The 22985-nt window shown below is 43.5% G+C and overlaps 1 protein-coding gene across 1 annotated transcript in view; it reads right to left on the reverse strand.

The window, feature by feature from the left end:
- The window catches only part of LOC123750168 (proclotting enzyme-like), a 36325-nt gene extending 34389 nt beyond the window's left edge, over window positions 1-1936 (reverse strand). The window contains exons 1-2 of the mRNA XM_069320336.1: window positions 1812-1936; window positions 1336-1504 (exon numbers count right to left, since the gene is read on the reverse strand). Of these exons, the coding sequence (XP_069176437.1) occupies window positions 1336-1504; window positions 1812-1936 (294 nt within the window). The remainder of the gene's footprint in view (window positions 1-1335; window positions 1505-1811) is intronic.
- Window positions 1937-22985: the final 21049 nt, after the last annotated feature.

Genomic DNA, 22985 nt, shown 5'->3' on the forward strand with positions numbered 1-22985 from the left:
ACCCTAAAAGCCTCCTCACTTAGGTTTCTGAATGAAGTTCTAATTTTCGCATGTGTAGAGTTCGTAGCTGTCGTTATCCTATTTATATGTGCCTCAGGAGTTAGATTAGGTGTTACGTCCACTCCCAGGTCTCTTTCTCGAATCGTTACAGGTAGGCTGTTCCCCTTCATTGTGTACTGCCCCTTTGGTCGCCGATCACCTGATCCTATTTCCATAACTTTACATTTACTCGTGTTGAACTCCAGTAGCCATTTCTCTGACCATCTCTGCACCTGTTTAAGTCCTCATGAAGGATCCTACAATCCTCATCTGTCACAACTCTTCTCATTAATTTTGCGTCATCCGCAAACATTGACATGTAGGATTCCACTCCTGTAAACATATCATTTACGAAAATTAGAAAGAGGATTGGTCCCAGCACCGATCCTTGAGGTACTCCACTCGCTACTGTTCGCCAGTCCGACTTCTCGCCCCTTACCATTACCCTCTGGCTCCTTCCTACTAGGTAGTTCCTTACCCATGCTAGGGCCTTTCCGCTTACTCCTGCCTGCCTCTCAAGTTTGTATAGCAGTCTCATGTGCGGTACTGTATCAAAGGCCTTTTGGCAGTGAAGAAATATGCAGTCTGCCCAGCCTTCTCTGTCCTGCCTTATCCTTGTTACTTTACAATGTGGAAGCATCGGAGTGTGTATATATGAGGAGTGGACAGTACTAATCTATAGACATCCATATATAGTGAAACACATGTGAAGAACCTCTCACACACTCACAGCTCCCTGACAAGAGAGAGCAAGCTTAGCTTACCTGCCATCACCCACACACCGTGTCAGAAAGGCGGACAGCCCGCCTGCTTTCATAACTCTCACAGTATTTCCCACTTTTAAACTTCCTTTCACCTACGCCTCACCTTCCTCTTTAGTAAAAAAAAAAAAAAAAGTCCGCCCTACCTCCCTGCCCCCACCACATGCCCCCCCACCTACATGTCCCATCTCTCTGCCCCCACCACATGCCCCCCCCCCACCTACCTACCCCCACCACACGCCCCCCCACTTCCCTGCTCCATCACTCCCCTTGGTCTTAAGACGTCTAAACTGAAAGTGGCTTGATGAGCTTTAACTTCCTTATTTTCTCGCGTCCAGACCCATAATGAAAATACTCATCTGATTATTTAGATTTTTTTGTTTTGGTTTCATTGTTTTTTTTTCGCCAAGAGAAAGAAAATATCAGCTGGAGGATAAGTTTTTTATCTCCTGAGATAATGTGATTAAAACAACATAGCGGAGGCCTATAGGCGACTGTTCAATTTCCCTGAGATAAGAGAGAGAACAACACGAACTTTGAAGACAATCTTGCGGTCCAGCTTGATGAGTGCCAGGTCGTGGTAGCCCTGCGGGTGCACGTACTCTGGATACAAGATGGACTCCGCTACGCCAAAATCTACGTGAGCTGCTCCGTCGTCGTCGTCATTATAGTCGTGTTCTCCGAGACGAACAACTTGAACTGGTCTGAAATGCAAAAGAGAACTAGTTCTTGGACAGTAACATAATTTCCAGACCCCTGTTGCCTGCCAGTTATAAGTTAGATTGTGTTCTTATGGTAGTGTGTATGAGGACCCTTTCCAAAAGCCTCTTCTTTCTCCAGTATAATGACAGGTTCCTCTCGGTGCACCTGTATTCTCCCAAAATCCTCTCACTGCACCTGTTTTCTTCCAAAACTCTTTTGCTGCATCTTAATTCTCTATAATTCTTTTGCTGCACCTGTATTATCCCAAAATCCTTTCATTGCAACTATATCCTTCCAAAATCCTCTCACTGCATCTGTGTTCTCCCAAAACCGTTTCTCTGCAGCTGTGTTCTCCCAAACCCCTTTTGCTTCACCTGTATTCTTCCACAACTTTCTTGCAGCATCTGTATTCTCTCAAAATCCTCTTGCTGCATCTGTACTCTCCCAAGATTCTCTCGATGCATCAGTTTTTTTGCCAAAATCCTCTCGTTGCACCTGTATTCACCCAAAATCCTCTTGCTGTATCTGTATTCTCCCAAAACTCTCTTGCTGCACCTGTGTACTCCCAAAACTCTCTTGCTGCACCTGTGTACTCCCAAAACTCTCTTGCTGCACCTGTGTACTCCCAAAACTCTATTGCTGCACCTGTGTACTCCCAAAACTCTATTGCTGCACCTGTGTACTCCCAAAACTCTATTGCTATACTTGTGTACTCACAAATATCTATTGCGGCACTTGTGTATTCCCAAAATCCTCTCGCTGCACCTATGTACTCTAACCTGTCATCCGGGAAGATGGTACCTATAGTTGCTATAGATGGAAGTACAAAATATGAACTAATGCACAAAAATCAAGTTTTATTCTAATAATTTTGCAGAAGGTCAGAGAAAGAAGTCAATAACCAAACCTATTATAGTACATAAATATACTAACTTGGGCCAGAGATTACATATATTTTAACAAGGACTGATTATTTAGCCCAAGGGCATTCTTGGTTACTCTATTCCCAATTTGATATGCCCTTTATAATTTCAATAATACAAAGGAAATACAGTAGCTAGGTTGGCGGAGTAGTGGTACACGCTCCAAGGTCACTGTGTTGAGGTAGGGACTCACAGTGCATGGCCGTCCTCAGGCAGGTGTTGCAAGTATGATCTACCGGGTCGTGAGGGTCTCTCGCATAACACTTCGGAAGCTGGGAGAATCTTAGACCCTCTCTTCATAACTGTAATCATACAAAACTAATCCGGACTGAGGGACATGCGATAGTGCAACTGAACGCCAACTGAGAGTGAGGACTTTCCTTTGGGAACGTCCTCACGTTCAGCTGAGGAAATAATAATCCCTATTAAGTTTAGTAAACGGCTGATGTTAACTTGGGATGGTTAGGCGCCTTTTTATAGTAATTTCATCTATTGGCCGATACACAAAATCACGTGCAACCAACCTAAGTGGCAGCCAGACTTAAACTGTGCTAAATTGCTATTGTAACCCTTGTTACTATAAGACAAACACACAGTATGGTATTTTTTGTTGAATATTTGATATATACAACTAACCACTGTTACTTAGTTACAGAGGTTGGTGATGAAGTAGATGGAGGTTGTGAGATGTTGAGCCGGAGTGTGTTACTGCTGAGTGCTGGCAAAGGTACAGATAACGGCGGGTGGCTAGGTCGTGTATCATAAGTGTTGATGTTCTTGACTACCTGTGGCAAGACTGGTCGCCATATGTTCCCCTTCACCTGACCTTATATATTGGTTGTTGGGAACTTGCCTGGTGTCGGGGTGATGTCATTCTGCTGGATATATTGCAAATGTCATTAGTGAGAAAATCCACCGGAGCTGTGAGGTGACGCGAACCTGAGACTAAGTCATTGCGGTCGCACTTTGCGACCGCAATGAAGGTTACAGTTACCGTCATTGCGAACGTCACTGTTGGTGGTCAGTATGATACATGTTTACCCGCTGCCTCAGAGCCTAGAATGCAAGTTCTGCTCGATGCTTGTGCTACTAGAGCTGAGGAATGTGGCCTCCTTATCTCGGTACAAAACACTCGTGCCCTCATTCCATGTGGTATTCCACCACCCAATTATCATATAGATGGGCGAGCACTTGAGAACTGCGAGACTTACAGAAACATTGATGTCCCCATTAACGATCTTGGGTACCTTTCTTCTTTCAAGAGGAGACTCTGGGAAAGATTAAAGCCCTTGCCGGTCCTTATTGGTGTCAATCTTGGAATTAACGTGAGACTTGCTAGAATGTTCTATGTATCATTTATACGCTCTGTGATTGACTACAATGCTCTACATCTCACACTGTATATAGACAAGGAGCTAAAATCATTAGGATCTATTATTTTCTACCACATACGTGGCCACACATTTACAATGTTAACCAGCATACATTCATTTTCTTCTGACCTCCAGGGACAGGGTTAGAGATCTGTTAAACATATAGTTCAGTAATTTATTGAATAATCAATCACGGGTGATTGTAGCGCTTATATAATGCTAATCTCACTACATACATAGATACATAAATATACAGATTAATGTCTGCCCCACATAAACAATGTTAATTCGATGTGCCGTTTTGCATAATGTCATTAATATCGTTTACAAAAGTGAAATGCAATTCTGAGTAGCTTCCACATAGCCTGTATACACATACATACACACACACATACATTCATAAGTATATATATATGTATATATATATATATATATATATTTTAGTATATTTTGGTAGCAGTCTTTCCTGTAGACATATATTATTAAATATGACCGAAAAAGTAAGATTAATAATTCTAACACGAATTTTCTCAATCTTTCGTACATTACGCTTCACTGTTGGAGGTAAATCAAAAATCACTTCTCCAAAATTCATTTTTATTTCTAGTCTGACGCGACACGGGCGCGTTTCGTAAAACTTATTACATTTTCAAGGACTTCACAAATACACAACTGATTAGAACTTACGTATCTCTGATTTTATATCTACATTTGAGTGAGGTGGGAAAGGTGATGTGGCATTAACACAAGACAGAACAAGAGGGGATATTAATAGGGTATTAAAAGTATCAACACAAGACAGAACAGAAACAATGGGTATTGAATAGAAGTGTTTGTAGAAAGCCTATTGGTCCATATTTCTTGATGCTTCTATATTGGAGCGGAGTCTTGAGGTGGGTAGAATATAGTTGTGCAATAATTGGCTGTTGATTGCTGGTGTTGACTTCTTGATGTGTAGTGCCTCGCAAACGTCAAGCCGCCTGCTATCGCTGTATCTATCGATGATTTCTGTGTTGTTTACTAGGATTTCTCTGGCGATGGTTTGGTTATGGGAAGAGATTATACGTTCCTTAATGGAGCCCTGTTGCTTATACATCGTTAAACGCCTAGAAAGAGATGTTGTTGTCTTGCCTATATACTGGGTTTTTTGGAGCTTACAGTCCCCAAGTGGGCATTTGAAGGCATAGACGACGTTAGTCTCTTTTAAAGCGTTCTGTTTTGTGTCTGGAGAGTTTCTCATGAGTAGGCTGGCCGTTTTTCTGGTTTTATAGTAAATCGTCAGTTGTATCCTCTGATTTTTGTCTGTAGGGATAACGTTTCTATTAACAATATCTTTCAGGACCCTTTCCTCCGTTTTATGAGCTGTGGAAAAGAAGTTCCTGTAAAATAGTCTAATAGGGGGTATAGGTGTTGTGTTAGTTGTCTCTTCAGAGGTTGCATGGCTTTTCACTTTCCTTCTTATGATGTCTTCGATGAAACCATTGGAGAAGCCGTTATTGACTAGGACCTGCCTTACCCTACAGAGTTCTTCAACTCTGTAGGGTAAGGGAAGATAGATTGGGGGAACAGAGACCCACATGGAGGCCCAGACACATGGAGAGCTAAGCTGCTGGACGTGGCAACAAGAAACTTTCTAAGCCAACACATCAATGAACCGATAAGGATGAGAGGGGAAAATGAACCAGCCATACCTGATCTGATATTTACCCTAAATGAGTGGAATATAAAGGAAGTTAAGTTGGAAGCACCCTTGGGAATGAGTGATCACAGTGTATTGATCTTTGAGTACCTGGTAGAGCTAGGATTTATCTCCCTCCAAAAAAGAACTAGTAAACAAAAGGTTGGCATACTGAAATGGAAATTATGAGGAGATGAGAAGTTTCCTAAAGGATATACCATGGGACACAGACCTTAGAGCTAAGTCTGTACAAGACATGATGGACTATGTCACCCAAAAGTGTCAGGAGGCAGCAAACAGGTTTATCCCGGCCCAAAAGGAAAACATCGAGAAGCAAAAGAAGAATCCATGGTTTAATAGGGCATGTATGGAATCAAGAGAACTGATCAAAAGGGAGTGGAGGAACTTGCGAACACCAGAAAGCAGAGAGAGATACCAGAGAACCAGGAATGAGTGTTATTGTGAGAAGAAAAGCAGAGAAAAATTATGAAATATATATAGCAAACAAAGCCAAGACCGAACCAAAGCTACTCCAGAGTCACATCAGGAGGAAAACTACACTGAAAGAACAGGTGATGAAACTTAGAACGGGTGAGGACAGGTATACAGAGAATGACAGAGAGGAGTGTGAAGAACTCAACAAGAGGTTCCAGGTCTTCACAACAGAACGAGGTGAGGTCACTGCGCTAGGAGAGGTGGCAGTAAACCAGGCGGCCTTGGAACGGTTCAAAATTAAAGAGGTGTCAAGAGACACCTGTTGGATCTGGATGTGAGAAAGGCTATTGGTCCAAACGGAATCTCACCATGGGTATTGAAAGAATGTGCAGAGGCACTTTGCTTGCCACTCTCCATAGTGTATAGTAGGTCACTGGAGACGGGAGATTTACCAGAAATATGGAAGATGGCTAATGTAGTTCCAATATACGAAAAGAATGACAGACAAGAGGCACTGAACTATAGGCCAGTGTCCTTAACCTGTATACCATGCAAGATGATGGAGAAGATCGTTAGAAAAACCTACTAACACATCTGGAGAGAAGGGTCTTTGTGACAAATCGCCAACATGGGTTCAGGGAGGGTAAATCTTGCCTTACTGACTTAATTCTACGATTCTATTTCATTCTACGACCAGGTGACAAAGATTAAATACGAATGAGAAGGCTGGGCGGATTGCATTTTCATGGACTTTTGGAAAGCCTTTGACACAATACCCAATAAGAGGCTGGTACATAACCTGGAGAGACAGGCATGAGTAACTGGTAAGGTGCTCCAGTGGATATGGGAGTACCTAAGCAATAGGAAGCAGAGAGTTACAATGAGACCTTAGATTGGGGTAAAGTCACCAGTGGAGTCCCACAGGGCTCTGTACTTGGACCAATCCTGTTTCTGATATACGTAAATGATCTCCCAGAGAGTAAAGACTCATTCCTCTCAATGTTTGCTAACGATGCCAAAATTATGAGAAGGATTAAGACAGAGGAAGACTGCTTAAGGCTTCAAAAACATCTAGACAAACTGAAGGTATTGTCGAACAAATGGTTGTTAGAGTTTAACCCAAGCAAATGTAATGTAATGAAGATAGATGTAGGGAGCAGGAGGCCAGATACAAGGTATCATTTAGGAGATGAAATTCTTCAAGAGACAGAGAGAGAGAGAAAGACTTCGGGGTTGATATCACTTCAGACCTGTCCCCTGAAACCCAAATTAAAGGGATAACATCAGTGGCATACGCCAGGTTGGCCAACCTAAGAACTGCCTTTAGAAACTTGTGTAAGGAATTATTCTAAACTTTGTAAACTACATATGTCAGACCAATCCTGGAGTATGCAGCTCCAGCATGGAGTCCATATCTAGTCAAACATAAGACTAAACTGGAAAAGGTTCAAAGATTTACTACCAGACTAGTACCCGAACTGAGAGATATGAGCTACGAGGAGAGACTACGGGAATTAAACGTCGCGTAACTGGAAGACAGAGGAGATAGGGTGCGACAAGATCACCACATACAAGATTCTCAAAGAAATTGATAGGGTAGATAAAGATACATGTACATCAGTTGATTGACAGTTGAGAGGCAAGACTAAAGAACCAGAGCTCAACCCCCCCACAAGCACAACTAGTGAGTACACACACACGCACACACACACACACACACACACACACACACACACACACACACACACACACACACACACACACACACACACACACACACACACACACACACACACACAAACACACAGCGAGTCACTGTAAGGGGTGAGTCCCACAGGGATCAGTTCTTGGACCTATATTGTTCCTGATATATGTAAATGATCTCCCAGAGGGAATAGATACGTTCCTCTCATTATTTGATGATGATGATGCAAAAATCATGAGGAGGATTCAGACAGAGGAAGATAGTATAAGGCTACAAGATGACCTAGACAAACTGAATAAATGGTCCAAGAAATGGCTACTAAAATTCAACCCAAGCAAATGTAAGGTAATGAAGCTAGGCCGTGGAAACAGGAGACCAGACACAGGATACCGAATGAGAAGTGAAGTGATCTATCGAGGGAAAGTGTCAAGCTATTACGACTATATTGCACTTGGAAGGGGTCAGGTTAAGGATTTAGGATGGGAGATGAAGTCCTTCATGAAACGAACAGAGAGAAAGATCTAGGATTTGATATCACGCCCAACCTGTCTATTGAAGCCCACATCAAAAGAATAGCGTCAGCGGCATATGCGAGGCTGGCTAACATTAGGACTGCCTTCAGGAACCTGTGTAATGAATCCTTCAGAACCTTGTATACCACATGTGCAGGACCAATCCTGGAGTATGCGGCCCCAGCATGGAGCCCTTACCTTGTCAAGAACAAGACGAAGCTGGAAAAGTTTCAGAGGTATGCCACTAGGCTAGTCCCAGAAGTAAGAGGCATGAGTTACGAGGAAAGGCTGCATGAAATGCACCTCACGACGCCGGAAGATAAGAGAGCTTGGGAAGACATGATCTCTACCTACAAAATTCTCAGAGGAATTGACAGGGTAGATATAGATAGTGTTTATTCTTATATTTCATTCATATGTTTACTGCCTACAGTGAGAGGGTGTGTTACCTGGAGCTCCGATTGTGCTATCATAGTAATAACGGAAGGTGAAGTGAAGGAACTGATGAATCGTTGCAACCCGTTCTCGTAAATTCGTATAGTCAATATTGACTCATTAAATAAGTGCATAGGTGACATACTAAACATAATAGATACCCTTAAAAAGCTTCATAGAAAACACCGACCTTACCTAACCTTGTTAGTATGTTAAGATAAGCATCTTATAACTTCGTAATTACAATTATTACTTAACCTATTATAGGTATAGGTTAAGTAATAATTGTAATTACGAAGCAATTAGATGCTAATCTTAACATACTAACAAGGTTAGGTAAGGTTGGTGTTTTCTATGAAGCTTTTTAAGGGTATCTATTATGTTTAGTATATCACCTATGCACGTAGTTAGTAAGTCAATATTGACTATACGAATTTGCGAGAACGGGTTGATCTATGTGGAGCTCTGAAGACAGAGTTGGATTCCCTATGGGAGGAGCTACGACAGCTGAAACAGCGTCAAGGGAAAACAAAGGAGGAGATCAGTATTATAAAGGTTTCGCCTTGGAATGTCGCAAAGGACAGTAGTCTTAAGAACAACTTTGGCAAGGTCCCCTACCGATGTTCTGTAAACATCAAACTCATTCGCCGTGCCTGAAGAAGAGTGTTGTTGGGAGGCTGCAGTTCGCTCGAACGGCAAGACAACAAAAGGAGCACCGGTCCCTCAAGGTGCTCACAAAGTAAAGGAAGTAGCTCTGAAAATTTAGGTTGTAGGAGTTTCCCAGATGAGGTATTTGGATAAAGCTTTTTGTGCCAGCGAGAGGGGGAACAGGTTAAGGGTTTGCTATCCGGGAGCAGGAATTGGGGATATTGTTAACAACATGAATAATATTTTGGCTGGAAATGGGACCACTCCCATTATTTGTATCAGTGCAGGTGGAAATGATGTTAGACGAGTGTGGAGTGAGGCACTTATACAGAGGTTTAAGACAGTCATAGAATTAGTTAGGAACAAGGGAGGAATTCCGAGCATATGTGGCATTCTTCCAAGAAAAGGAGTTGGAAATGAATGGTTGTCAAAATGAATGTACTTGATGTCAAACATTGCAAATCAAATGCAATATCATTCATTGATAACTGTGGAACACTTATTTGGAATGAATGACGTATGCTCGGGATGGGGTGCATTTATCTAATGCTGGGGTTGTTGCTGTTGCCAGCTCGTTGGAACCTGTGGTTGGAGGGGTTTGCTTGGGTTTAAACCGTTAGTAGATATTGGAGAAAGGCGGCAATAAAAGTAGGTGTGTTGATGGAGGAAAACTTGCAAAATGAACAGGGAAAGAGAAGGGCCTCAAAATAGCAGTACACTTAAGATATATTACACAAAAAGTAGGAATCTTAGAAACAAAATAAACGATTTAAATGCTGTTGTCTTCACATAAATAATACATATTATTGCTCCTACCGAAACATGGATGAATGTAGAAACATAAGAAGAACATAAGAATAAAGGTAACTGCAGAGGGCCTATTGGCCCATACAAGGTAGCTCCTATTTACATTCACCCAATCTCATTCATATATATGTCTAACCTACGCTTGAAACAATCAATGGATCCTACGTCTATGTTGACCAAACCACACACTAGAAATTGAAGAGACGACGACGTTTCGGTCCGTCCTGGACCATTATCACAATCGACTTGATAATGGTCCAGGACGGACCGAAACGTTGTCGTCTCTTCAATTTCTAGTGTGTACTTTGGTCAACATTTTTCAGCCACGTTATTGTGACTTTTCATCGGCATCCAACTTCTATTATAATACGCGATAATTTGTTTCACAAATCAACAACCCTGTTACCGAACCAGAGTTAACCCAGGTCTTTCCTAAATATAAACTTATCCAATTTATACCCATTTTTCATGTTTTGTCTTGGTTGATACTTTTAATACCCTATTAATATTTCCTTTGTTATGTCCATTCAGAAAACAGTAAAACAAGAGAATCAAAACTGAGTCAGACTCAGAAATTATTTGGCTAGAATTCTTTCACCAGGAAAGAAGATATATTTGACATCCAGTACCTCCTTACTTTAGGAAAGAGTGATTATGTCCTATTGGAAATTAAATATGCGTTGCGATATAATCTAGAAGAGAATGGGGACGTTGAAATAACTGATGAATGTAAATCCAAGTTATGTATGCCAAGTTATGTGAAATATACGATGAAGGCACAACAAAATTTATACCAACACAAAGATGAAGAACTAGAAAACAGGATTGGTGCCACATAAATTGTAAGAGGGCCAGAGAGGAAAACACAAGAAAATGAATACAATATAGGAAGAGTCCTAACCCTCAAACATACCAGCACGACAAACCAGCAAGAAAAATACACAGCAGTGAGGAGAGAGGCAGAAAGAAACTTTGAGAAACATATAGCGGACAAATGTGAAACAGATCTGGGTCTTTTCTCTAAATTCATTAAAAGCAAGCTACATGTAAAGGATAAAATCCAGAGACTGAGAATTTTGAACAGGTTCAATGAGTAGGACAAAGAAATGTGTGAAATGCAAAAGGAACAGTTCCAAAGTGTGTTTGTACAAAAAAAGAATTTCAGAGAGTAGGACACAATGCCAATTCCAGACCACACCCCATATCATTAACAAGCGTAGTAGTCAAAACACTAGGTTAAAAGTAAATGGCTTGAACACCTAGAGAGTAATGACATAATAACATACATCTACTATGGTTTTCGAGCAAGAAGATCCTGTGTAACAAAACTTCTCAGTTTTTTTATGATAGAGTCAAAGAGATTCTACAGGTAAGAGGTGGTTGGGTTGACTGTGTCTATCAGTACCTGATAAAAGTTTCTGTTTTGTTCTGGAAACTGGAACACGTTGGAGGGATGATAGGGAAGCTTCTAACATGGATGAAAAAGTTCCTGACAGACAGATGAGGGCGATAATCAGAGACAATGTATCTGACTGGAGGAGTGTTACTAGCAGAGTACCACAGGGTTCAGTTCTTGCACCAGTAATGTTCGTCGTCTACATAAACGATCTACCAGAAGGAATACAGAATTATATGAACATGTTTGTGGGTGATGCTAAGATACTGGGGAAGATAGCAGACGCAGACGACAGTCATGCCCTTCAAACTGATGTAGATAAAATAAGTACTTGGAGCGACATGTGGCAAATGGTATTTAATGTGAATAAATGCCATGTTATGGAATGTGGAATCAAAGGAAATACACCGCTCACAACTTATAAACTATGTGGAAAGGAATTAAAGAACTCTAATAAAGAACGAGACCTAGGGGTGGTTTTGGATAGTAAACTGTCGTCAGAGGAACACACAAAGAACATTGTGCGAGGGGCGTATGCGTCGCTTTCCAACTTCAGACTTGCTTTCAATTACATGAACGGTGAAATACTAAAGAAACTGTTCATAACTTTGCGAGACCAAAACTTTAATATGCAACAGTTGTATGGTGCAGCTGGTTCTCAAGAAGCACATCAATAAACTGGGAAAGGTGCAAAGGCATGCTACAAAATGGATTCGGAACTGTAAAACAAGTTACCAGGAAAGGCTAGAGGTGTTAACTATGCCAACGCTTGAAGGTAGAAGAAAAATAGATTATGTAGGGAGATATGGGCTGCAGAACACTGAATGTGCGACTGAAAAAGCAGGGGGACGAAGGGAATATCAGTACGAATCAAGAGAGCAGTATAGTTATGGGCCCCAGCAAAAACTGGAGTGGGGGAAGAAAAAGGAATAACCATGGAAGTGATCAGGACGAACACCAAGCATCGGCTCCTGGAGCCGATGCTTGGTGTTCGTCCTGATCCTGGAGACAGACACAAAGCAGTGAAAACTGCGTTATTAAAAATTTGAGTTCATGGAAGTTGGCATAATATCCACGAATATTCCATTGAAGAATAGACATTGTCAAAAATAGTGAGACCAGAAACAGAAAACAAGGGAGAAACAAAGGCAAAGAAGAACACTAAGTAAAATCAGGATCAGTGAAATCGGGGTTACAGGGCATACGTAAATGTACCAAAGACGATGGAGTTAAGGGAGCGGGCGGACGGACCGAAGGCGGACTGACAGAGTCCAGAGCGGGAGGAGGCATTGGAGAGGGAGCGGTCAAGAGAATCAGGGAGAGGCGGAGACAGAAACAGGGGAGTGCACCTCATCAAGGGCAGCATTTAGAGCACCTCATCTAGGGCAGCATCCAGAGCACCTCATCAAGGCCAGCATCCAAGAGAGAATCGAGGACCAAGAGAACCTCCATTGCTGGGACAGGGGACTCAACCTCCAAAATGGTAGGGGATGCAGGGGTAGAGTCGGAGTCGAAAGGTGAAGAAGAGAGCAATTGTTACTTTCTTACCTGCTGGGGAGGAAGAATGAGAGAAGCCAGGCTTACGTTTCTGATGTAAAAAGACAGGTGTACCAGCAGCAATGTACTAGGAGGCAGCCTCTACAGTCTCAACAGGAGGAGAACAGGAACGGTCAACAAGAAAGAGGGAAGATGGCATACTTGGCGTCTCGCCTAAGGAACAGATAAATGGTCACGATGTTTCAAATTGAGGATGGCTTCCTCAAATTTGTAGAGCATACATGCACAGGAGAAGGTAGGATGGACATCATCCCAATTGCTGCAGTGAGCTTGGGAAGAAGAGCACGTCGTCTTAGAATGATCCGAGTCTCCACACAAGGGGCATAGAGACATCGCACTTGAGCACTTGATGGGACCATGCCAAAATCTCCAGCACCTGCTGCAGAGGCGAGGAGAGGGAATGTGCTCCTGAACGGAGCATCTGAACGGAGCATAGCAAGACTTACGAAAGATTGAAGGGACCTACTATCAAAAGCAATCTTCACTATGAAAAGAGGCTGAAGACGACGACCACGAGGGGGTCAAGGGAACGTATCAATCTGGAGGATAGAATGGCCTAGGGCCTTAAGGATATGTTTAATATCCTCGTGGTAGTCTTTCAGCTCCCTGTCATGAGTCGCAACACGGTGCAGGAGAATAACTGTGCCAATGCTGGCATTTAACTGGGCATTTTTGGAGATCCGAACAGAGGTCTTCCCAATGCAGGACAACGAGGCTAAGTGTCAGCTGTTTCCTGATAAGGGGCAGCAACGATACATGTACCAGTTCGGGTGGGGTTAAAAATGACAAAGGTATCTACCGAATCAACTAGGTGTTTATGGATGAATAAACTATCAGGACGTGTAGAATCAAGATGATTGAGTTCCAAAAACTTAGTCCATTTAGCAGGACCAAACAAAGCTGGAACGTATTAAAGCAAGAAGGAATCGTGCGACTGCGGAGGTGATGGCGCTGAGCACCCTCAGTAAAAGAGGAGTAAAAGGCGGAGTTGTTATCATGAGAGATGGAGCCACTCCAGGTGATGAGATGGTCACCACTGAGGGCTTGGGGCTCAACCCTGCCACAGAGGTGGGATGGGAGCAGAGAGGTTTAGTTGGGAGAGTCAGAGAAGCAGCATGGTCTGGGCCCAATGTAGCGGGGGCTACAGAGCCCAGCCTTCTATCACAGTTCGACTTGGGGGCCTGGGGGCCTGGTGGCCACCCCACGATTTTGAAAAGTTAAAAGAGGGTCAGATATCAGCATCTAAACGAACAAGTTAAAATTTCATCCACGAATAAGCCCCCATACCCACCATGGAACCGCAATTAGAGGATAGGACACCCAACAACACCCCCAGGGGGGTGCATGATGGATATGTCCTGCAATCGGTCTTAAGAACCGTTAGTCCATCGAGATCGGGTTCAGCAACGAAGGCAAGGATTGACAATAAAAGCCTTTCGTAGCTCGAAATGTCGGGTATCACAGTTCAAGGGGCGAGAAAGTGTGCCTCCCCAAACACCTGGGTGTCAAAACAGAAGAACACGTCTGAAAGAACAATCAAGAATAGCAAAAAGTCGGCGGGAAATAACCATCAGAAAGGAGATGTGGGGGGAGGAAAAATGAAACAGAAGGAAAAGCCATCCAGCACAATTAATGAAGACGGTAGCTGGAGCATTAGGCTTCAAAAGGACAGAGTATTGAAGTAAATGAGTCTGATACTAGTAAATATTGGAATGTGTCTTGTGTTCTTGTACGAGAATGTGTTAGAGTAATAATAATAATAATAATAATAATAATAATAATAATAATAATAATAATAATAATAATAATAATAATAATAATAATAATAATAATAATTATACACAGAGAGTAATTACACTAAAGTGAATGCATCAATAAGAAAATCCGTAGGAATCGTGATGAGGGTTCGAACCTATGAGCTGGGTGTTCCCAGGCACACGCTCTAGTCAACTATGCCAGAACATAGTAAAAAAGGATTGCAACCTGAGGAGCCAGAGTGCATGGAGGAGGAGGGGGGGGGGGAGATTGTGTGAAACTCTAGTTCAGCTTCAGTTGAAACTTTAGGAATCATAGAGGGTGCAGTAGTACCCCAGGTTCTAATCCTTTTAACATGTTGTGAATTTTAACATCCTCAGCGAAGGAATTCTTGCTAGTTCTCAAAATGATAAACCGTGGACTTTTTGTCCTCGTTGAGGCCACTAGAGTGTTAGTGGCCGTCATGTAAATTCCTTTAGTTATTTTTAGTAATATTACTTACAATTAAATAAAATATATATGTGATTATGTTATATTTCATCAACAAAATAAAGTGAGATAAAGTACCATCCAGGGCCAAGAGTTCTTGGTGGCCCTGACCCCGCCCACCACAAAGAATGAGGGGCTGTCACGCTGCAGGGCCGTCGACGCCGCCGCTTCCTTGGGAGGCTGAAGCTGTACCAGTGACCGAGGGTCGTCCAGTGCGGCCTGCGGTACCCCGGGGCGCCGTGGAGGCTCCTGGGCTCTGGTCACTGTGCCACCCCCGGGAGCCTCACTACTCACAGTTTCTGGCCGCAAGATGGAAGCTTGTCCAAACGATCTCAGGGATAAGTTGAAGGTTTGCTGGCTGTTTTGTCCACACTCTGGAATGTTGTGGGGTAATAGTCACAGGGTATCCATAGTGTGGGTTGTTGTCTAGCTTCTATAGAATTCTGAAGTTATCACAGATAATGAGAAGGAGTGGTTAAGAACTAATTACTTTACTAGACCATTGATGGGATCACTCACGAAAGTTGACTATGGGTGGAGAGATGTCCTCTGTGGTCACCGGTTGATCGTCTGCAAATTTATAATTTATTACTGATTGTCCAATTTGGCCGGTCAGTCAATATATACTACAATATACTCAGAACCTCTTTTCAGAAAAGGCTTCACTAATCAAGTAGGGCTTGAGCTTAAACCCTTAAGCAGCGATTTATTCCTTAAACGCGCTGAATGCAGCTGGTGCCTGTCAGCCCTTTAATACCTGTCAGCCCTCAAACACCTGTCAGCTCTAAAACACCTGCCAGCCTTCAAACACCTGTCAGCTCTAAAACACCTGTCAGCCTTCAAACACCTATCAGCCCTCAAACACCTGTCAGCCCTCAAACACCTGTCAGCCCTCAAACACCTGTCAGCCTTCAAACACCTGTCAGCCCTCAAACACCTGTCAGCCCTAAAACACCTGGTTGACTGGAGATCATCTAAGAATTTAGGCAAAATTTTACCCTGATTTCCATTTCCTTTTCTGTAAAGCCGTTAATTCAATGTGCAACCAATACTCATTCTGTGAGTGGTAGTTTAATGTGGGCTTCATTAACCTATCTCGTTCTATACTGGCACCCCATACTAAACAACTAATGGGTGCACACACTACTCATACAAACTACTACTCATCCTATGGGTGGTAGTTTAAAATGCACACCCATACTCATCCTGCGAGTACATACTCAACCAAAGATCTGTAATTTAATGTGTACACCATACTCATCCAGTAAATGGTAGTTTAAAGTATACCACACACTCATCCTGTGAGTGGTAGTATAATATTCACCCCATACTCATCCTGTGAGTATTAGTAAAATATTGACCCCATATGCACATGAAAAGTCACAATAACGCAGCTGAAAAGTGTTGACCACACCACACACTAGAAATTGAAGAGACAACGACGTTCCGTTCCGTCCTGGTCCATTATCAAGTCGATTGTGATGAGACGAGGGAGTTGTTGTTGTTGTTTTAGATTCAGCTACACAGAACAATAAGTTCCAGTAGCACGGGCTATGGTGAGCCCGTAAAGAGACGAGGGAGGCAAGGGCATTAATTAAGGCAAGAGAGAGGTGAGGAGATGGAAACCTTAGAGGAAGATAAGAGCAAGGCAAAAGGTTCAGATGGTAAGGTGTAATGTAAAGTGTAATAATAGGAGTAAGAACGGGAACGTAAGAGAAAAACAAGATAAAGAAAAATAAAAACAGAAAAAAGAAAGAGAAAAATAAAGGCAAGGCTTATGTTAGGTCATGTTTGTTAGAACGTTTAGAACATTTGAGTATGTAATGTGAAAGGAAAGAGTCAACAGCAACAAAGCCAGGACTCAGGTTCATCGACAATTTCCTGGTACCCAGAGTCAAGGAGTTGTTAGGATACCTAGGTATGATCGGGTATTACCAGAAGTTCTGTGAAAGTTTTTCCACTGTAGCCGCTCCTATGACGAGTTTGTTCTCGAAGAGCAAGAAGTGGGAGTGGAACGGGATAGCACAAGAAGCATTTGAAAAGGCCAAAAGATTGGTGACTGAGGCACCTGTACTAGTGTCGCTGGATTTTGGAGCACTATTTACGTTATTCATGGATGCCAGTGATATAGGGGCAGGAGCAGTACTGACGCAGTGGTATGATGAAATCTATCGCCCCATCTCCTTCTTCTCTAAGAAGTTTGTTAAACACCAAAGACCGTACAGAGCAGTCAAGAAGAAGACTTTGGCTCTGGTACTGGCATTGAAGCATTTTGAAGTATATGTGAGTGGGGAAGAACACCCAGTGACGTTGTATACAGACCATAATCCCCTAGTATTCTTGGGTAAAATGAAACATGCGAACCAGAGGTTAACCAGGTGGGTTTTATTGCTCCAAGAACATGACCTGGAAATAAAGCATATAAGAGGACGAGACAATGTGGTGGCTGATTCATTATCCTGAGCCTAGCCACAGGAATAACTCTCAAAAATAAGGGGAGGGGAGTGTTATGATCTTAGGTAGCTTGAAAAACGAGTCTACCCCCCCCCCCCTCTGGGAGTTATTCACCAAATCTGACCTGACTACTGAGAAGTCAAAGAAATACAGACATAGGAATATATAATAAATACTTTGCTAATATTGATGAATAATTTTAAAACATGGGCAGAGGATAAGTCTATATAAATAAAAATGGAAATGTTCGTTTGTTCAAAATCTCTAATCTCCGAAAGTTGTTGACCAATTGCTTTGAAATTTTCACACAAAGTTACATTCGCATCCGGCCAGGTTTTTATATACATACTATATAGATGTCACGTCTGTGACGGTTAAAAAAAACTTGTTTTTCTCTGAAAACTGTGTTTTTCATGTGAGGGAAGTCTTCGAAACCTCTTTACAGATTGCTTTTAAATTTTGACACAACGTTGCATTCGAATAGGCGCGTATTTTTATATATCTACCATATACATGCCTGATCTGTGAGAGGAGAAAACATGTTTTTTAAAAAAAAAAAAACAGTGCCATCTGTTGAACGTAACAGCAACACACACTGTAATCACCGAAAGTTCTTCACCGATTGCTTTGAAATTTTGACACAACTTTGCATTCGAATAGGCGCATCTTTTTATATAGCTACTATATAGATGCTACCCCCTCTGACAGGTAAAAACATGTGTTTTTTGAAAAACAGCAGCATCTGTTGCACATAATGGCAACATGCACGCTATAATAAATATGTCACGAATTCCAAGTCAATGTGTCTGATTGCATTGATAAATTTTATTTTCATCGATTTTTATTTATTTTATTTTTTATTGAATTATTTTGTGTGACATTGTGTTGGTATTAAGCTGTGATGTTTACCATACCGTTCATTTCGTAAATATAAGTATAGATGCCACACCTGTGACAGTTAAAACTATGCTTTCCTTGAAAAAGAGCAGCCATCTGTTGCATGTAAGAGCAACATACAAGCTATGCTAGATATGTTACAATTCCATTCTAATGTTTCTAATTGCATTGATAAACTGAATTTTCATAGATTTTGATTTATTTTCATTTTGATTTAATTATTTTATGTGAATTGCGTTGGAATTGAGCTGTGTTGTTTACCACACCTTTCATTTTGTGAGTATTGTTTGTTTATTTTTATATTTTTTCATATTTCATTTCATTTTTTAACTGTTTTTCTTATATTTCAGTGATGGGAACATAATATCACTTGATGTTCCCAATTTTCTGATGGGAGCATGAGACCATTTGGGAAGGCATCAGACAAGGGAGTGGGGAATGGTGGGGATGACGAGGGGACGGAAGTGAGAGATGGTGGGGAGGACGAGGGGACAAGGGAGGGGGTAACGGTGGGAAGGAAGAGGGGATGGTGGAGGGGGGAATGATGGGGAGGACGAGGGGACGGTGGAGTGGGGAATGGTTGGGAGGCCGAGGAGACGGGTGAGGGGGGAATGGTGGGGGAGGACTGAGGGACAGGGAAGGTTGCTGTGGCTCAGCAACGCACATGAATTGCTGAGCCACAGCAACGCGTGGCCGGGTACTGCTAGTATGTAAATAAATGACTTGACATGAGATGTGGAGAGTTTGTTGATAAGGTGTGAGGCTCACGGAAGGGGTCTTGACCTTACTTGAGCAACAGAAGTTGTGGGAGGAGGTTGCATCGTCTTTGTATCCCTGGCAGTAAGGGAGAACCTCAAATTTGTGCTCCTTCAAGAGGAGGAACTAGTCAGGCGTTCGTGTATGAAGCCTGGGGATGACTTAGTGCTTCAGTCAGGAATGAGAGAGGCCTGGTGAAGCAGTTTAATAGCGATTTTGTAGGCGACTGGTATCGCCAATGTCGAAGACTGGGGGCTTGACTGCGCCCTTCACCCGATAAATTCTGTGGTAAGTCTATTTCACCAGTTGTTAGTCATTGCCTGTGATTGATCGTGTGCCCAGCGATCGCGGCAAGTGTTTATGAATACATTAGGTATATTTTATTAAGGCAGTAAGCTTAAATAAGAGAGTAAAGATAAGGGAACCAGCTGGAGGAGGCAGCAGCGTGTCCTCCGTCGCCGAGTGCCTGTGGCTGAACTGAGGGAGGCGGCGGTGGCAGCCAGCGGAGGTGGAGCATGGCCTCGCCCAAACTCAGGGGAATCCCTCCTCGCGACGTGCGAGAGTTTAAAGAGATGTCGAGTGAAGATACTTATTGTGTGTGAATATATTTTAGTTATATGTTAGTAGGAAAACATTTTTATTGGCTTGTTAATGGGAATTGCAGGTTTGTTTGGGGAAGGAGTTGATGGGAGAACTTCGAGACCAGGGAAGAAGTTAGTGGATGGAACTCCAAGGCTGTAGAAGGAATGCTGAACTCTGGAAGAGCAGAGCCCCCATAGTGAGGAGCTGGACCTCAAGCTGTGTGAAGAAACAGGAAGTGCAGTTGCACGTGTCTGTGGAATCAGTGGTGAAGCATCACTGGTGTTCGAGGAAAACTTCATAGAGTAGCAGTCTGGGAGAGGAGCTGCAGAAGACCCTTGTAGACAGTTCTGAGAGAATCTAGAGATACACAGGGTAGTGATCCTCCAGATGCAGAGTGGAGGTTCATGGTAACTACTTATAATGTATTAGGAGAGTGCTTGAATGTCATTGGCGTGCAAGGTGAGAGGTTGACCATATTTGTGTTCAGGAATACTTATGTAGATGTATCTAGTGTCTCAACCTCAGACAGAGCTTTATATACTCACAGGACTGACTGTGTAATTGTGATGTTTCTATTGTTGCAGCCATAAGCTGAGTTATATATATATATATATATATATATATATATATATATATATATATAGGGAGAGGCCTAGGGGACGGACGTGTGGCGGAGGAGCTGCTGCCTTCTCAGCTATTACCCTGAGACATCTTGGCCTCACCGTACCAAGACTCAACCATATTCACCGTGAATACACCAAGCAGACGTGGGAGTGGCCGGAAGTGCCTACGGTGTACCATCTATGTGAAAACTTATCAAAACAGGTGGGTTGGCAGTGTGGAGTCATGGAGGCTGGAGTGAGGGGCCAGGATGGACCCTGCAGGCCTCCCATAGTGAGGGGAGGTGGGGGGTGAGTGAGGGGTGTTGTGTGGTCAGGAGAGAGAGGTGGGGTTTACGCGTGTGCCAAACTGTGTTTTGTGTTTTTCTTTTTTGAAAGTTTTGCTGAACAAGTTACGTTGTCAGCGATAATTGGCGCAACATATCTATCATATTGTGAGTACATCACACGTGCAGTGAGTCAGATTACAAGTGTGTGATTCATTCGTTATTGTGTAGTGATATACGGGGAAATTATACCAGTGTTAGTGTCGCCCTGACCCCCGCCCCCACCCAGCGCCCAGGCCGGGAAGTACCTGCTCTCCCCCTCCTACCCACCCCACCACGTCGCCTCCCCACCCACGAGGCCACCTTGCCACCCGCCCATAGAAGCCGGGAGGCTCCCATGTGTGTCTACGCTACCCACCCACCCAATGTATACCCACATATTGTGTAGTGGGTGTATACCCACACTTTGTATAGAGGTGGTATATGTATTACCACTCACCTGAGTAGTAAGTGCCACGGCCAGCTGATCACCTCCCCAGCCTCCAACCGCCGCCCACCCTCCAGTCTCCACCCGCCGTCCACCTTCCCGCCCAGCGCCCGCCCAGCGCCAGCCCAGCGCCCGCCCAGCGCCAGCCCAGCGCCCGCCCATGTCGCAGCTCCCAACAGATAGCCAGGCTTCTCCAAGCCAAGATGAGCCATCAAACAGGGGTAGACAAGGTAGATGTCAGACGTGTGACCGGGTATGCTATATCCGGTTGAGTGACGATAATGTGCGCATTCATTACCACAACGGAGCCAGGTGTTTGGGTTCTGGGCGCCCTCCCAGGGAGAACACCAATCAACTGCCCACACCGCCCGTAAGGCAAAACACCTCCCAGACCTTCATTCCCACAGAAAATTTATTAGAAGCTATCAAAGCAACATCGGCCAGAACCTTGCAACACATCCCTAAAGCAGCCCGCCCCCATGCAGCAGCCAAATTATCTGCCCTCCTGAGAAAGGTCAACGACTCTCCTGGAACGACCCAAGCATGGCACAACCTCCTAATGTTTGGCAACATATGTCTAGCCACCCCTGCAAGGAGAGACAAAACCTTAGCTGCCTCAGTCATCAAAGCTATAAATGATTTTCCCAGGGAGGACAACCAGGTGCGCCTTCCCACTCGCGCGAGAAACACCCACGGCAGGAAGAGCAACAGTGGCATATCCGAGACATCAAAAATCAGAACATCAGTCACCAAGAAAATAGAAGAAGGAAACACTATTGGCGCAATACGAGTCATCACCAGTGAGGACTCAATTGCCGACAGAGATGCCGCAACAGCTCAAGCCCTAAGGGAGAAACACCCACCCAGGGCTCCGCGTGAGGACGACATTGTACAAGTGGGGGCTACCGGAGCAGAACCTCTCTGGGTGGCTGAATCTGTGGTCCATAAAGCAGCCATGTCCTTCCCTACAGGATCAGCAGGTGGGTTCACAGGACTAAAACCCAACCACCTCAAGCAAATGCTCAACCCTGCACTGGGTGACATTGCAAAGAACCTCTTGGTGGAACTAACCAGATTCACCAACACATGTCTAGCTGGCAACATACCAGCGTCCATAAGACCTATCTTTTTTGGAGCATCTCTCTGTGCTCTAAAGAAAAAGGATGGAGGGATCAGGCCAATAGCTGTGGGCAATTCTCTCCGGCGTCTCGTCGCAAAGGCAGCTGCAAGAACAGTTAGTGATGCAGCGGCCAACATGCTGAAGCCAAAACAGCTCGGGTTTGGCATTCCACAAGGGTGTGAGGCGGCAGCCCATGCAGCTCGAGCCTTCATCGCCAACATCACAGACGAAAAGGCCCTTATCAAGCTAGATTTCAAAAATGCCTTCAATTTGGTGCGGAGGGATGCTGTACTCCGTGCGGTTCATAGTCATTTCCCTTCCCTCTACCCTTTTGTACATTCATGCTACAGTATGGATCTTAAGCTACTTTTTGGCGAACATGAAATTGACTCGCGAGAAGGCGTCCAACAGGGTGACCCCCTCGCTCCTCTCCTTTTCTGCTTAGTCATCAAACAAGTCACAGAGGTCCTGTCCAGCGAGCTTAACATCTGGTTCTTGGATGATGGTACCCTAGCTGGTTCCCAAGACTCCCTCCTGGAGGACATCAGAAAAATCCAGGAGCAAGGTGCAGTTTTAGGCCTCACCCTG

Source organism: Procambarus clarkii, unplaced genomic scaffold (assembly GCF_040958095.1).
Source record: "Procambarus clarkii isolate CNS0578487 unplaced genomic scaffold, FALCON_Pclarkii_2.0 HiC_scaffold_117, whole genome shotgun sequence".
Lineage (NCBI taxonomy): Eukaryota > Metazoa > Arthropoda > Malacostraca > Decapoda > Cambaridae > Procambarus > Procambarus clarkii.